We start from the raw sequence: 16,393 nt of genomic DNA, 5'->3' as shown, positions 1-16,393 counted from the left end.
TGTAGAATCTTTGACTGTGTCAGCTTCTTCGGGTCATGGTATTGGCAGCACTCCCAAATGGCTGCCTGCCACTAACCCAGAAGTCTCTTCGTGGCAGAGGGGAGGCTTCCAGGTTAGCGGTAGGCAGCATGTGAGAGTCGCTGCTGATACCACGATCCAAATGAGCAAGCCTTAGAGTACAGGGGAAGAGAGGAAGGAAAGTTGTTGGCACAGGGGGCGGGAAGGGGTGTGAGGAAGGAAAGTTGGTGGTATGGGGAGAGGGAGAGAGGATGAAATTGCACATAATAGAGGGGAGGAAGGGGGAGAGATGGTGCCTGGAGGGGGACAGAGAGATTTGACAGGGCACAAGGAAGGGAGAGAGAGAGGTGTTGGACATGTGAGTGGATGAGAGGGAGAAGGAAAGAGATGGAAACAGGAGCAGGAGTGATGGAAAGATGCCTAGAAATGGGAGAAATGCTGGACCTAGGGGGAGAGTGCAGCAGGGAAGAGATAGGGAGATGTCAGGCTACTTTCCTTCGTGAACGGTGCAGAATCTACTCCATTTTCTTGTGTAACTTTGCCAGACAATCTCGGTCCGTCTCCAGGATTTTCTTCCGTGAACACAGAGCAGAAGCATTTGTTTAGCAGATTTACTTTTTCCTCATCACTCTCCACATATCAGTTCCTAGCATCTTTTAGTTTAGCAATTCCATTTTTCATCTTCCTTCTTTCACTGATATATCTGAAAAAACTTTTGTCTCCCTTTTTTACATTTTTAGCCATATGCTCTTCCACCTGCGCTTTTGCTAGACGTATCTCTCTCTTGGCTTCTTTCAGTTTCACCCGGTAGTCCTTTCTATACTCCTCTTCTTGAGTTCTTGGGCCAACACTTTTGCCTTTATTTTCTCTGCCACTAATTTGGAGAACCATATCGGTTTTCTTTTTCTCTTGTTTTTATTTATTTTCTTCACATAAAGGTCCATAGCCATTTTTATCACTCCTTTCAGCTTAGACCTCTGTTTTTCCACTTCTCTTATGTCCTCCCATCCTAACAGCTCTTTCTTCAGGAACTCTCCCATTTTATTAAAGTCCATACGTTTGAAATCTAGGACTTTTAGTATTGTGCGGCCACCCTCCACTTTAGCCGTTATTACAAACCAAACCATTTGATGATCACTACTTCCAAGGTGAGCACCCACTCGTACATTAGATATACTCTCTCCATTTGTGAGGACCAGATCCAATATCGCTTTTTCCCTTGTGGGTCTGTCACCATTTGTCTGAGCAGAGCCTCTTGAAAGGCATCCACTATCTCCCTACTTTTTTCCAATTCTGCAGACGGAACTTTTCAGTCTGTATCCGCCAGGTTGAAATCTCCCAACAGCAGCACCTCCTTTTTCTTTCCAAACTTTTGGATATAATAATAATAATAACTTTATTCTTTTATACCGCCATAGTCGTGAGACTTCTAGGCGGTTCACACTGAAGAGAGCTGGACAGTCAGCGAGTTACAATATGTTGAAATCCGGGATACAGTATATAGAAACTTATAAAAAGCATATAGAATCTTACAAAAGGTCCGGGATACAGCATATAGAATCTTACAAAGAGCGTATAGAGTCTTACAAAAAGGTAGAGAGATATAGCATATAGAATCTTACAAAAGGCAATGAAATACAGCAAACAGAATTTTAAAAGGCAGCAAAATATAATGTTAGACATTTCAGACTTAAAAGCAGGAGTGGACATATGTAGTGTTAGGTGTTAGGTCTTTATCAATTTGCTGCGATTGAGTCAGAGGTCTGTAGACTACACCCATGTAGATAGAAGTTCCATTTTCTCTTTTTAGAGCGATCCGTATTGCTTCTTCCTCTCCCCAGGTCCCTTGCATTTCAGTCGCTTGGATATCAATCCTTATATAGCAAGCTGTTTAGTATCAGATGAGACACTGAATACATTTTACCCGATTTAAACATGACCATTTAGGGTCTTACCAGTTTTTTAAATAATTCCTGACATTGGTGCATGGTTGTACTGACTTTCCTTTTTTTTTTTTGGGGGGGGGTGGCATAGGGCTCCTTTTACAAAGGTGTGTTAGGTCCTTAACGCACGGAATAGTGCGCGCTAGCCGCTACCGCCTCCTCTTGAGCAGGCGGTAGTTTTACGGGTAGCGCACGCTAATCCGGTGCGTGTGCTAAAAACGCTAGAGTACCTTTGTAAAAGAACTACAGCCTTAGCACCGTGAGGTTGTGGGTTCAAAACCTGCGCTGCTTCTTGTGACCCTGGGCAAGTCACTTAATCCTCCACTGCCCCGGGTACATTATAGAGACTGTTAGTCCACTGGGACAGAGAGAGAAAATGCTTGAGTATCTGATTTGGAACTTGTTCTGAGCTCCTTTGGGAAGACGGGCTAAAAAAATCAAATAAATAAATAAAAATAATCTCTCCATTTTGTAACACACCTTCAGTGCTTCTATATGTTGTTAAATGTAATACTGCTTCTTAAAATTTACTCCTTACTCCAAGAAGATATTTGTAAGGCCAAGCATTTGAGCGTTGCATTTTCTGTAATTCATTTACAGGTCAATCATCTGCGCAATGGAGGATAATAGCAAAAACAACAGTAAACCAGTATCTGATGTACTTCAGCTCAATGTAGGAGGCTGCATGTATACTGCAAGGCGTGACTCCCTCTGTCGCTTTAAGGACTCAATGCTAGCATCGATGTTTAGTGGACGTTTTCCTCTGAAGAGAGATGAATCTGGTAAAAAATTTAAAAAAACCTTTTCTGTTGTGTTGAAATAACATTTTGTACCCACTGTTGTTGATATTCCTATACTATATAAAGTGTGTTGTAATAATTTTATAGTTAGACATTTGGAGGGGCATTTTTGAAAAAAAAAAGTCTTAGTCCATCTTAACATAAGAATATTCTTATGTTGTCCAAGCCCAGCGGCCCATTCTCACGGTTGCCAATCCAGGTCACTAGTACCCGGCCAAAACCCAAGAAGTAGCAACTTTCCATGCTTCTGATCCAGGGCAAGCAGTGGCTTCCCCCATGTTTTTCTCAATAACAGACCAGGAAATTGTCTAAACCTTTCTTAAATCAGTTACGCTATCCACTCTTACCACAACCTCTGGCAATGCGTTCCAGAGCTTAACTAGTCTCTTGAGTGAAAATTTTTTTCCTCCTATTGGTTTTAAAAGTATAGTATTTCCCTGTAACTTCATCGACTGTTCCCTTGTCTTTGTAATTTTTGACAGTGAAAAATCGATCCACTTGTACCCATTCTATTCCACTCAGGATTTGTAGACTTCAGTCATATCTCCCCTCAGCCGTCTCTTTTCTAAGCTGAAGAGCCCTAACCTTTTTAGTCTTTTCTCATAAGAGAGGAGTTCCTTCCCCTTTATCATCTTGGTCGCTCTTCTTTGAACCTTTTCTAGCGCCACTATATCTTTCTTGAGATAATTAAGGAGACCAGAATTGAGTAATTAAGGAGTACTCCAGATGAGGTTGTAGCATGGAGCGATACAGGGGCATTATAACAATACTAGTCATGTTAACCATCTCTTTTTTAATTATTCCTAGTATCCTATTTGCTTTTTTGTCCGCCACTCCCACACATTGGGCAGAAGGTTCCATCGTATTATCTATGACTAGTCTTTAAGCCCGTTACATTAACGGGTGCTAGAATAGATGTGTCTGTCTGTCTGTGTTTCTTTATCTCTCTCTCCTTGGCCGCTGTCTGTGTCCTTCTGTCTCCCCCCCCCCCCCCCCGAGCAAAACTGTCTGCCCCAGCACACACCTCCCCCCAAAGCTGCCCCCTTTCCCTCTCCCTAACTGTCTCTCCATGGCCCTCTTCTTTCTTCCCCCCAGAGCAAAGCTGTTTGCCCTAAGCACACACCTCCCACCCAAAGCAGCCCCCTTTCTCTCTCCCTATCTCTCCATGGCCTTTCTGTCTCCCCCCCCCAGCACACCCCTCCCCCAAACAGCCCCCTTTCCCTCTCCCTGTCTCTCCATGGCCCCTTCTGTCTGTCCCCAGAGCAAAACTGTCTGTCCCCAGCACACCTCCCCCCCAAAGGCCCTTTTTCCCTCTCCCTATCTCTCCATGGCCCCTTCTGTCTCCCCCCCAGCACACCCCTCCCCCAAAGCAGCCCCCTTTCCTTCTCCCTGTCTCTCCATGGCCCCTTCTGTCTTCCCCCCTAAAGTAAAACTGTCTGTCCCCAGCACACCTCCCCCCCAAAGGCCCTTTTTCCCTCTCCCTATCTCTCCATGGCCCCTTCTGTCTCCTCCCAGCACATCCCTCCCCCAAAGCAACCCCCTTTCCCTCTGGCCCCCTGAATTAATCCCCCTGCTTACCTTCCCTCCATCCCGGCGTCTTCTGGCCTGTTCCTCTTCAAAGCAGGCCGCGATCGTGGTGGCCGGCCCCAGCGAACTTCGCAGGCTGCTCCCCCCGACGCGATCCCGTGCGTCAGAGGGAACGTGCCACCGAGGCTGGAAAGTGGCCCACGAGGCCCGCCAAAGCCGGCCACGATCGCAGGCTTCCCCCGAAGAGAAGGATCAGCGGCAGCAGCAGTGAGCGAGGGCGGGAGGTATGTTCCAGCTTGCTTCGGATTGGTGAGGTGAGGGCAGGAGGTGTGTTGAGCTTGCTTCGGGTTGGTGAGGGCGAGAGGAGGGGAGTGGCCAGAGTGATCATTGGCCGGGTTCTAAAATGGAACACGGTCACGGATCACACACCACAGCGGCTGTAATCACGCTTTTTTAAAAGCGCATGCGCCTCTAACCTTTTATTATATAGGATGACACCTAGATCCTTTTCTTGGGCGTTAACTCCCAAGGTGGACCCTAGCATCCGGTAACTGTGATTTGGGTTATTCTTCCCAATGTGCATCACTTTGCATATGTCCACATTAAATTTCATCTGCCACTTGGACGCCCAGTCTTCTAATTTCCTAAGGTCCATTTCCTAAATTCAAGTTTTATTTAAAATTTGATTAAACACCTATCTGAAATTTTAGGCGTTTTACAATAATAAAAGGAGAGGGGAAAAAAAACCCCAATGGACTTATACAATTAAGACATAGAATTGACGTACAATTAAACGAGAGGGGAGAACTACAAGTTCAGGAAAGGGTGCAAGAAAAATAGAACAAAAAACCCAGTGTGGATAACAAATGCAGTGAAAAAGGCAATAAGCGATAAGAAGGCATCATTCAAACAATGGAAAAATGACCAGACAGAAGACAACCAAAAGGAGCATAAAAGACACCAAAAGGAGTGTCACCGAGTGGTTAGGAAAGCAAAAAGAGAATATGAAGAAAGACTGGCAGGGGAAGCAACAAACTTCAAATCATTCTTCAGGTATGTCAAGGGGAAGCAACCAGCTAGGGAGGAAGTAGGACCCTTGGATGATGGAGATAGAAAAGGAGTGGTAAAAGAGGAAAAGGAGATAGCGGACAGGTTAAATGAGTTCTTCACGTCAGTTTTCACAATGGAGGACACAACCAACATTCCGGAACCCGAGGAGATCGGAAAAGGAGATCAGGATGAAAATCTGGTCCAACTAGAGGTGAGCAAGGTGGATGTCCTCAGGCAGATAGACAGGCTAAAGTGCGACAAATCGCCAGGTCCGGACGGCATTCACCCAAGGAACTAAGGAACGAAATAGCTGAGCCACTTCGACAAATATGCAACCTATCCCTAAAAACTGGAGAGATCCCAGAGGACTGGAAAATAGCAAATGTCACGCCCATCTTCAAGAAAGGCTCAAGGGGAGACTCTGGAAACTACAGGCCGGTGAGCTTGACCTCGGTCCCTGGAAAGATAATGGAAGTGCTGATTAAAGACAGCATTTGGGAACACATCGAAAACAATGGGCAACTAAAGTCGAGCCAACATGGCTTCTGCAAGGGCAGATCATGCCTCACGAACTTATTATACTTCTTTGAGGGGGTGAACAGCCAGGTGGATAGAGGGGAATCCATAGACATCATTTACCTTGACTTCCAAAAAGCCTTCGACAAGGTACCACATGAAAGACTGCTAAGGAAGCTATGGAACCACGGGGTGCAAGGGGAGGTCCACCGATGGATCAAAAACTGGCTGGCGGACAGGAAACAGAGGGTTGGAGTAAAGGGCCATTACTTAGATTGGCAACGGGTCACGAGCGGAGTTCCACAGGTGTCGGTGCTGGGACCGCTCCTGTTCAATATATTTATTAACGACCTGGAGGCGGGAACAAAATGTGAGGTTATTAAATTTGCGGATGACACTAAATTATACAGCAGGGTCGTAACCATGGAGGACTGCGAAGACCTCCAAAAAGATCTGACAACGCTGGAAGAATGGGCCAAAAAGTGGCAAATGAGCTTCAACATAGGGAAATGCAAGGTCATGCATATTGGGAAAAAGAACCCGATGTTCACTTACAAGATGGGGGGGATCACCGCTAGGGGTGAGCAGCCTTGAAAGAGACCTGGGAGTGATGGTGGACGCAACATTGAAGGCGTCGGCGCAGTGCGCCGCAGCCTCAAGGAAAGCGAACAAAATGTTGGGCATCATTAAGAAAGGTATCACAACCAGGACGAAGGAAGTCATCCTGCCACTGTATCGTGCACCTGGAGTACTGTGTCCAGTACTGGTCGCCGTACCTCAAGAAAGACATGGCGGTACTTGAGAGAGTCCAGAGAAGAGCAATTAAGCTAATAAAAGGTATGGGGGACCTCTCATATACTGACAGACTGAAAAAGCTGGGGCTTTTCTCCCTGGAAAAACGACGACTCAGGGGAGACATGATAGAAACCTTAAAGATCATGAAGGGCATAGAAAAAGTGGATAGGGACATATTTTTCAAACTAAGGGGAACCACAGGTACAAGGGGGCACTCGGAGAAATTGAAAGGGGAAAGGTTTAGAACAAATGCCAGGAAGTTCTTTTTCACCCAGAGAGTGGTGGATACATGGAACACGCTGCCGGAGGATGTGATAGGCAGAAGTATGCTACAGGGCTTCAAAGAAGGTCTGGACAGGTACCTGGAGGACAAAGGGATTGAGGGGTACAGATAGGAGTAGAGGTAAGGTTATAGGGACAGGATTAGAGGTTAATTACAAAATTAGTCAGAGACCACTGTTCAGGCAGTGGCCTGATGGGCTGCCGCGGGAGCGGACCGCTGGGCAGGATGGACCTCTGGTCTGCCCCAGCGGAGGCAACTTCTTATGTTAGAAAATAAAACATTGAAGGAAAAAACAAAAGGAATTAAGGGAGTAAGTTGTTTACTATTGGGTACCTGAAAATCAGAAAAGGAAAAGTTAATGTTCGAAGGCGTCTTTAAAAAGAAAACATTTTAATTTAATGCACCTTTTGAATTTATCCACATTTTGCTGTTCTCTAATATTAGTTGGAAATGAGTTCCAGATCATGGGGGCAGTTACTGAGAAAGTTCTAATAATCTTTAGTGATGGCACGAAGGGTTCTGGGAGGATCATGCGGAATGAGGAGTCTATCAATAAAGGCTGGTTCCTTGGTTTTATGGGTTTTGAATATTAACGGCTATTTTATAAGTTATTCTGTGTTTTGAATGAACTGAAGGCATCTAATTTCTAATTTCTTTCTGAAATGTTTCTTCATATAATGTCACAACTATTGTACCTTTCTACTAGAAAGATTATCAAGGAAATAATCTTTCCATGTTGAACACACAGCTTAATGTCTGTGAAACTTCATGCAAATTTATCTAATGAGAGACTGAAATGCAGACTTTTGTAAAGATAATTATGTATGAAAATAACTTTGCAAATGTGATTTTTGTGAAAAAAATCTGCCTGCACTTGAGTGAGTTGTAAAATTTTCCTATAAGTTTAATAATGTGGAAGACTAGTAGCAAAAGGTGTGTGAATAAAAAACGAGAATGCTTAAATTTTTTTGCACTTTAGTGCACCAGCCTCTGTGAGTACCCAACCAGTCTGTTTAAAGAAGTTGCATGTAGTATTTTCAGTACTCATTTTTCTTTATTTCTTTCTTCTGATGTAGGTGCATGCCTTATTGAGCGGAATGGAGTCCTTTTCAAATACCTGCTAGACTATCTTCATGGTGAAGTATGCATACCCAGTGATGAACCAACTCGACTGGCCCTACAGGAAGAGGCAGATTATTTTGGAATCCCATACCCTTACAACCTTATTGACCATTTGGCCAATGAAATGGAGACATACTCTTTAAGGTCAAATATAGAACTTAAAAAGGTCTTGCCTTTTTTATGTTTTTGTTTTCTTTTTTAAGTAGCTTTTAACTTGGCAAATTGGGATCAATACGCAAAGCGATTTAACCAGCCATAAACAGCTCTTGGTTGGTTAAATTGTCTGTTCTAAGCTAACTGCTAGTTTTCAGCAACACTTAACCGGTTAGTATTACTGAAAATAACCAATTAGTAGCGAATTGAAAACTGCCTGTTTTGGAGGCATTTTGTGATTGGAATTTGCACTTGATCAGTTAAATACCGATATGCAACACTTAACTTTCCAATCACCTTATACATATTGTATACCATATTATAACATGTTATGTAAAATTATTTTCACTACCCCCCCCTCCATGTGTGCCATAAAGAAGACAAGAAAAAGAAGAAGATAAATCCTACTATTCATTCAGTACAATACTTTGTCAATGGCCCCCATATTTTTATAAATTTAGGATATGTCCCTCTTTGTATTGCTATTACTCTTTCCATTTTGAATATATGACAAATTGTATTCCACCAAAATGTATAATTAAGGTTACTATGATTCTTCCAGTTATTGGTTATATGCTGAATGGCAACCCCTGTCATGACTAGTAAAAGCTTGTTATTTTCTGGTGAAATTTGACTTTTTTTTCTCATCATCATTCCAAATAACACTGTATCATATGATATTGCTACATGATTTTCCAACAATTTATTAATTTGTGGCCAAATTGCATTCCAAAAACTTTTAATGTAGGGACAATGATACAGTAAATGATCCAACGTCCCAGGTTCCAGATTACTGTGCCAGCATTTATTGGACTTAGAACTATCTAATTTTTGCAAACGTGTAGGGGTCCAAAAAGCTCTATGTAATAAAAAGAACCAAGTTTGTCTCATAGATGCTGACACTGTACATCTCATTCTCCAAGACCAAATTAGTGGCCATTGAGATGCAGTAATTTGATGCTTAATCTCAATGCTCCAAATGTCTCTTAGACCATTTTTTGGTTTTTTATTCAAATATCCAGATATTAATTTATACCACAATGCGGCTTGATGCCCTAGGAAGTCTGCTTGGAAGCATAAGAACTCTAAACTATATTGATTATTCAATGTTTTCCATTCAGGGAACCCAACCTGAATGGCCTGCTTCAATTGCAACCATTTAAAACTTTGTTTTTTACTAAGACCAAATCTATGTTGCAATTGTGAAAATTCCAGCAGTTTACCTTCCGAAATAACATCATTCAGAGATCTAATGCCTGCAATAATCCAGTCCTTCCAAAGGATTTGAGCTCCGCCAATTTTAATCTTGGAGTTTATCCATAAAGACTGATTCTTTAGCACTCTCCAGACCAGTAGAGGTTAACTTTACGATTGGGTATATATCTAATCATGACCAGCAGGTGGAGACTGAAAACAAAACTTTGGGACAGTATATCCTAGCCCCTCCTCTCTATTTCCCTCAGTCTTCTTTCAGTCTCCAGCAGGTGTTGAGTGATCTGTACCCATCTCCCTTGGTAGGGCTGTTGGAATTTGTTTAGAGGTTTATTGTCCCTGTTTTTAGCCGGACGGAGCTTGGACGGACTCTGTTTGGGGGTTCGTCCGACCTCGGGGGTGTCAAACCCGGCGGGTCACGAGCGGGGTCCCTCCCCCCACTTCCTCCACCTCCCCATATTTTTTTAGAGGAGCCTCAGCAGTAAGCCTTGCCCCCTAAATCAAGCAAGGCATATTGCTTCGAGAGCCTGTGGAGTCTGTTCTGTGTAAAAAAAAAAAAAAAAAAAATCCTGAGGTAGTGCTGGTCTGGAGGGTTGTATCCCTTTAAGAAAACTGTATTTTACTGTATTTTTTCAACTAACCGGCACTTTTTTACAGCTAGGTCGCGTATGGAGCAATGAGCACTTCTAAAGGGAAAAAGTGCTCATTGTGCTCCAGACGCGAGGCACTCGCGGCCGGCCTGTGCAAGCGGTGTTCAGGCCGGTGCGGTGGAGGAGCTCCGTCGGCAGCGGCTGCAGGCGCCCAGAGCTCCCCGCCGATGGTGCCTCGCGAGTCGGCAGGGAACGGTGGAGAAGCCCGGTCTTCTCCGTCCGCCCACGGAGGGATTCCCCGAGCCGCCGACGGTCGGGTTTTAGAGGATTCCCTCTCAGCTGATATTTTGACAGCTGATGCCGGCTTGCCTGTTTTAGCGGCTGAGACTATTCAGGTCTCTCAGCCGCTGCAGGCTATGGAGGGAGCTGTTTTGGCGGGAAAGACGCCATCTTCTCTGTCTGGCCCCTCCATTTTGTCTTCCACCTCAGGTGACCTTCCCCCTGTTTTGGCTAAGCAGGGGCAGGTTTCTGCTGGGTCCCCTGCTGTGGCAGGGAGTCCCTTGGGACCCTCGGGGGGTTTTTCCCCTGATTTTTTCTTTTCATTATGCAAAGCCTATTTTCAGGCGGCTGGGGGTCCCGGTTGCGCCCAGGGGGTCTCGGGGGGTGGGGTTTCCTCCGCGCTCCCTGCGGCTTTGCCTCTCTCGTCTGACGTGACGTCCCCTCCGCCGCCTCTCTTGTCCAAGCGTCCGCGGGTGTCGTGGGACGAGGATTTGTGGTCGGAGGAACGTGTCGGTCTGGAGGAGGACCTGGACCCTTCTGAGGAATTCCAGGACCCTCTGGAGGGGACGGAAGCTGGCGGCGGGTTGTCGGGTTTCCCGTTCTCCAGTGACGAGGCGTCCGTGGTGCGCCTTTTTCAGAGAGATGAGCTGCCTGACCTTATTCAACAGGTTTCTTCGGCTTTGCGTTTTGAGGACGCGCCGCCGGAGACTCCGCGTGTGGGGGACCCTCTGTTACGAGGGATCCGTTCCGTTTCCCGCTCTTTTCCTATGCATCAGGATATTCGGGATATTATTCTTGAGCAGTGGAAAACGCCGGAGACGCCGTTTCGGCTGGCGCGCAGCATGGCTCGCCTGTATCCCATTCCTGAAGGGGATCGGGCTACGTTAGCTTCGCCAGTCGTGGATGCGGTGGTCTCGGCTATTTCCAAGCGGCATACCGTGCCTGTTGAGGGCGGTTCTGCCTTGCGGGACTCGGAGGAGCGCAAATTGGAGACCATCCTTAAGCAAAATTTTCAAGTCTCTGCCTTTGGGGTCCAGGCGGCTATTTGTGGGGGACTGGTCGCTCGCGCCGTGTTTCGGTGGGCGGAGCGGGTCTTGGATCGAGAGTCTGACGACTGGTCTCTGGTGGATCAGGAGGTAGCGAAGATTGAGATGGCTGCCTCATTCCTCTCGGATGCTCTGTATGACTTGGTGCGGATCTCGGCTAAGTCCATGGCTTTTGGCGTGGCCGCAAGGCGTGTGTTGTGGCTGCGCGCTTGGGCGGCGGATGCTGCGTCCAAAGCTAAGCTTACTAAATTTCCCTTTCGGGGGTCGTTTTTATTTGGAGAGGACTTGGATAAGTTGATTCAGACTCTGTCGGACTCGAAAGTTCCCCGTTTGCCGGAGGACCGTGCCCGCCCGGCGTCTCGGGGTGGTGCGGCCCGGGGGCGTTTGCGGGAATTTCGCAAGTATCGCCCTGGGCGTGGGGCTGCTTCTTTCCAGTCTCCGGGGTTTTCCCGGGGTCGGTTCTTCCAGCGCATGCAGCCCTTTCGGGGGGCCCGTCGGGGGGCAGGGAACCCCTCCGCCGGTTCCCCCGCTTCCCGTCCTGCACAATGACGCCTTGCCGGCGCCCCCCTTGGTTCCGGTGGGGGCCCGGCTGCGCGATTTTTTTCCCAAATGGGCCGAGATCACGTCCGATCAGTGGGTCCTGGAGGTGGTGCGGGACGGTTATGCCCTGGAGTTCGCCCGCTCTCTGCCGGATTTTTTCCTCGCTTCTCCGTGTCAGACTCCGGGGAAGACGCAGGCTTTTCGCCAGACCCTTCAGCGCTTGCTAGATCTCAGGGCAGTAGTTCCAGTGCCCCCCCCGGAGTGGGGCACGGGCAGGTACTCCATTTACTTTGTGGTGCCCAAGAAGGAGGGGACTTTTCGGCCCATCCTCGATTTGAAAGGGGTCAACAGGGCTCTCAAGGTTCCCTCTTTCCGTATGGAAACGCTGCGGTCGGTCATTCTGGCGGTTCAGCCGGGGGAGTTTCTCACTTCTCTCGATCTGACGGAGGCCTACTTGCATGTTCCTATTCGGACCTCTCATCAGCGTTTCCTGCGCTTTGCGATCTTGGGTCGGCACTATCAGTTCTGTGCGCTTCCCTTTGGGCTGGCCACGGCTCCCCGGACGTTCACCAAGGTGATGGTGGTCGTCGCGGCAGCCTTGCGGTCGGAGGGCATTCTGGTACACCCCTACCTGGACGACTGGTTAATTCGGGCCAAGTCGTTGCAGGAAAGCTCCCGGGTTACGGCTCGGGTGGTGGAGTTTCTCCGGTCGCTGGGCTGGGTGGTCAACCTTTCCAAGAGTCGGTTGGTTCCGGCTCAGTGTCTGGAGTACCTCGGGGTGCTGTTCGACACCTCCTTGGGGAAGGTCTTCCTCCCAGAGGCCCGGGTGAGCAAATTGCAGTCTCAGATTCGCCTGCTTTTGGCGTCCCGGTGTCCTCGGGCGCGAGATTTCCTCCAGGTCCTGGGGTCGATGGCGGCGTCCCTGGACGTGGTGAGGTGGGCGCGGGCCCACATGCGTCCTCTCCAGTATGCTCTGCTCCGGAGGTGGTCTCCCCAGAGGCACGGGATGGATGTTCCGGTCCCCCTGCGAGGCTTGGCGCGCTGCAGTCTGCGTTGGTGGCTCCGGACCCCTCACCTAGTTCAGGGGGTGGGTCTGGATCTTCCGCAGTGGACGGTGCTCCTTACGGATGCGAGTCTCCTGGGTTGGGGGGCCCAGTGTCTGGGTCACTCAGCTCAGGGAACCTGGTCCACGGAGGAGGCCTCCTGGTCGATCAACGTGTTGGAGACCAGGGCGGTCCGGCTGGCGCTGTTGGCTTTCCACTCCCTTTTGTTGGGCAAGTCGGTCAGAGTCCTGTCGGACAATGCCACGGCGGTGGCTTATGTCAATCGTCAGGGGGGCACCAAGAGCACTCTGGTGGCGCAGGAGGCGGCTCGGCTCATGGTTTGGGCGGAGTCGCATCTTCTGGACCTCTCGGCCTCTCACATTGCCGGGGTAGAAAACGTTCAGGCGGACTTCCTCAGTCGTCACTTCTTGGATCCGGGAGAGTGGTGTCTCGGCGCCGAGGCGTTTCAGTTGCTAGTGCGTGCTTGGGGGCAGCCCCTGATGGATCTGATGGCTACAAGTGGCAACGCCAAAGTACCCCGCTTCTTCAGTCGTCGCAGGGACGGTCTGGCCGAGGGTCTGGATGCTCTGGTCCAACCGTGGCCAACGGAGGGGCTGTTGTATGTGTTCCCTCCTTGGCCATTAGTGGGCAGAGTACTGCTTCGCATTGTTCGCCATCCGGGGCTGGTGGTCTTGGTGGCTCCGGATTGGCCTCGTCGTCCGTGGTATGCGGATCTGGTGAGGCATCTGGTGGCGGATCCTCTTCCTCTGCCTCTCGAGTGCGATCTTCTGACGCAGGGTCCCATTCCCATGTTCGACCCGTCTCCCTTTTGTCTTACGGCTTGGCTCTTGAAAGGGGCCGCCTGAGTAAGAAGGGATATTCCGACAAGGTGATCTCTACACTTTTGGGGTCCCGGAGGCTTTCTACCTCTCGGGCTTATGTACGGGTTTGGCGTCTTTTTGAGGAATGGTGCCGAGCGCGGGGAGTGGTCTCCTTTCGCGCTTCTCTGCCTAACATTCTAGAGTTTTTGCAGGATGGCCTGGATAGGGGCCTGGCCTGGTCTTCTCTTCGGGTTCATCTGGCGGCCCTGTCGGCTTTTCGGGGGCTGGTGACAGGTCAGCGTTTGTCAGCCATTCCTGATGTGATTCGCTTTCTTAGGGCGGCCAAGTTGATCAGGCCTCCCATAAGGCCCTCGATTCCCTCTTGGGATCTCAATCTGGTTCTCTCTGTTCTAGTGCGCCCTCCTTTCGAGCCGTTGGATGGCTGTTCGTTGAAGGACCTTACGCTGAAGTCGGTCTTTTTGGTGGCCATTTCTTCCGCTAGACGGGTGTCTGAGCTACAGGCTTTCTCTTGTAGGGCTCCCTTCCTGGAGTTTTCGAAGGAGCGGGTTGTTTTGCGGCCTGTTCCTTCCTTTCTGCCGAAGGTAGTTTCTCCTTTTCATGTCAATCAATCGGTGGTCCTCCCGGTCTTGGGTAGTCGGGAGGGTTCTTCTGAGCAACGACAGCTGCGCAAGTTGGATGTCGGTCGGGTCCTCCATGCTTATGTGCAGCGGACCCGGGATTTTCGGAGCTCCGATCATCTCTTTGTGCTTCTGGCGGGTCCTCGTCGGGGGGCTGGCGCTTCTAAGGCTACTATTGCGCGTTGGATCAAGGAGATGATTGCTTCCGCTTATCTTCTGAGTCAGAAGCCGGTTCCGGAGTTTCTCAAGGCTCATTCCACTAGGGGTCAGGCGGCTTCTTGGGCTGAGTCGTCGCTCGTGCCTCCGGTGGATATTTGTAAGGCTGCGGTTTGGTCCTCCTTGCATTCATTTGTTCGGCATTATCGGGTAGATGTTCAGGCGCGTCGGGACGCGGTGTTCGGTGAGCGTGTTCTGGTATCGGCCCTTCGGGGGTCCCGCCCGTGAGAGGGACTGCTTTGGTACGTCCCAATCGTAAAGTTAACCTCTACTGGTCTGGAGAGTGCTAAAGAAGGAGAAATTAGGTTCTTACCTGCTAATTTACTTTCTTTTAGCTTCTCCAGACCAGTAGAGGTCCCCACCCTGTCTGTTGTTGTTGTTGTTGGGGCTGTTGCGCGGGCAGTTTTTGGTTTTTGCTGCGGGTTCTAGTATTTTTCTAGGGCCGGGGAGAATTGAAGAACAGCGGCTGTGGCTCGGCTGGCTTAGCTGGCGAGCTGTGGGGACCTTATTCCTTCGGGAATTTCTCCTCTGCATTTTCCAACAGCATTTTTGGGTATGTTATTTGTTACTCCTTTCGGAGTATTGTTTTTTCTCTCTGTTGTTTTCCAGTTCTTGGTTCTGCTTGGCTATTCGGCAGACTGAGGGAAATAGAGAGGAGGGGCTAGGATATACTGTCCCAAAGTTTTGTTTTCAGTCTCCACCTGCTGGTCATGATTAGATATATACCCAATCGTAAAGTTAACCTCTACTGGTCTGGAGAAGCTAAAAGAAAGTAAATTAGCAGGTAAGAACCTAATTTCTCCTTAGTTGACTTGTTTATTGGGACAGGTGTTAATTTACTAATAAACCTCAACGTTTTCCAAGTATCCATTAATATCTTATTTTCTCTGTATCTTCTAGGCATGTTTATACTTGGAAGATGAACTAAATTTAGGGGAAACATAAGGCGCCATTCCAAATATAACCAATCCGGTGCATTATCTATCAGTTCTGGGAGGATCCAATACATACCCTGACGTAAAATATAGGCTTGATGGTACCTATAAAAATTTGGAAAATTTACCCCTCCCTCCTTAATTGATTTTTGCAAAGATACCAAAGCTATTCTATGCGTTTTTACCAAGCCAAAGAAATTTCGTTAAAATGCTATTAAGCTTTTTATAAAAGGACCCCTGAAAATAAATAGGTATCATACTCATTTGGTAGCAAACTACAGGCAAGATCATCATTTTAATAGTTTGAACTCTCCCCCACCAAGAAAGATGTAACGGATTCCATTGCTCACATAACTCTGTAACTCTTTTAAATACAAATTTTTCATTTTCTTTTACTGTATCTTCAATTGTATTTTTAACTTGAATGCCAAGATATTTAAATCCTTCTTCTTTCCATATGAACGGAAAAGCGTCAAATAATCCTTTTACACAATGAACATTTAAAGGTATAAGTTCAGACTTACTCCAATTAATTTTATAACCTGAAAATTTGCCAAACATATCAATTAATTCCAATAGACAAGATAAGATAGACTCTGGATTCCTCAAATAAAGTAAAATATCATCCGCATAAGCCAAAATTTTATATTCCATATCAGAATATGGAATACCCTGTATCCCCCTTGCTTGCTGTATTGCTAACAATAAGGGTTCTAATACAACATCAAAAAACAAAGGAGATAAAGGACAACCTTGTCTACCTCCCCTCTGCAATTGAAAACCATCAGATATCATATTATTAATATTTAATCTTGCAATCGGGAAGCTATACAATGTTTTTACCATTTGTATAAATCCAGAACCTA

General features: G+C 47.6%; 1 protein-coding gene across 2 annotated transcripts in view; it reads left to right on the top strand.

Annotated features, from left to right (window-relative positions):
* The window catches only part of KCTD18 (potassium channel tetramerization domain containing 18), a 57,290-nt gene that overhangs the window by 4,063 nt on the left and 36,834 nt on the right, over nt 1–16,393 (top strand). For both annotated transcript variants that reach the window (XM_033945092.1, XM_033945091.1), the window contains exons 2-3: nt 2,562–2,743; nt 8,009–8,220. In XM_033945092.1, coding sequence (XP_033800983.1) covers nt 2,578–2,743; nt 8,009–8,220 — 378 coding nt within the window. In that variant the 5' untranslated portion in view covers nt 2,562–2,577. The remainder of the gene's footprint in view (nt 1–2,561; nt 2,744–8,008; nt 8,221–16,393) is intronic.

The sequence above is a fragment of the Geotrypetes seraphini genome, chromosome 5 (genome assembly GCF_902459505.1).
Source record: "Geotrypetes seraphini chromosome 5, aGeoSer1.1, whole genome shotgun sequence".
NCBI classification, from domain to species: domain Eukaryota; kingdom Metazoa; phylum Chordata; class Amphibia; order Gymnophiona; family Dermophiidae; genus Geotrypetes; species Geotrypetes seraphini.
The sequence above is the reverse complement of the archived record's forward strand: the minus strand, read 5'-3'. Positions and strand labels throughout refer to the sequence as shown.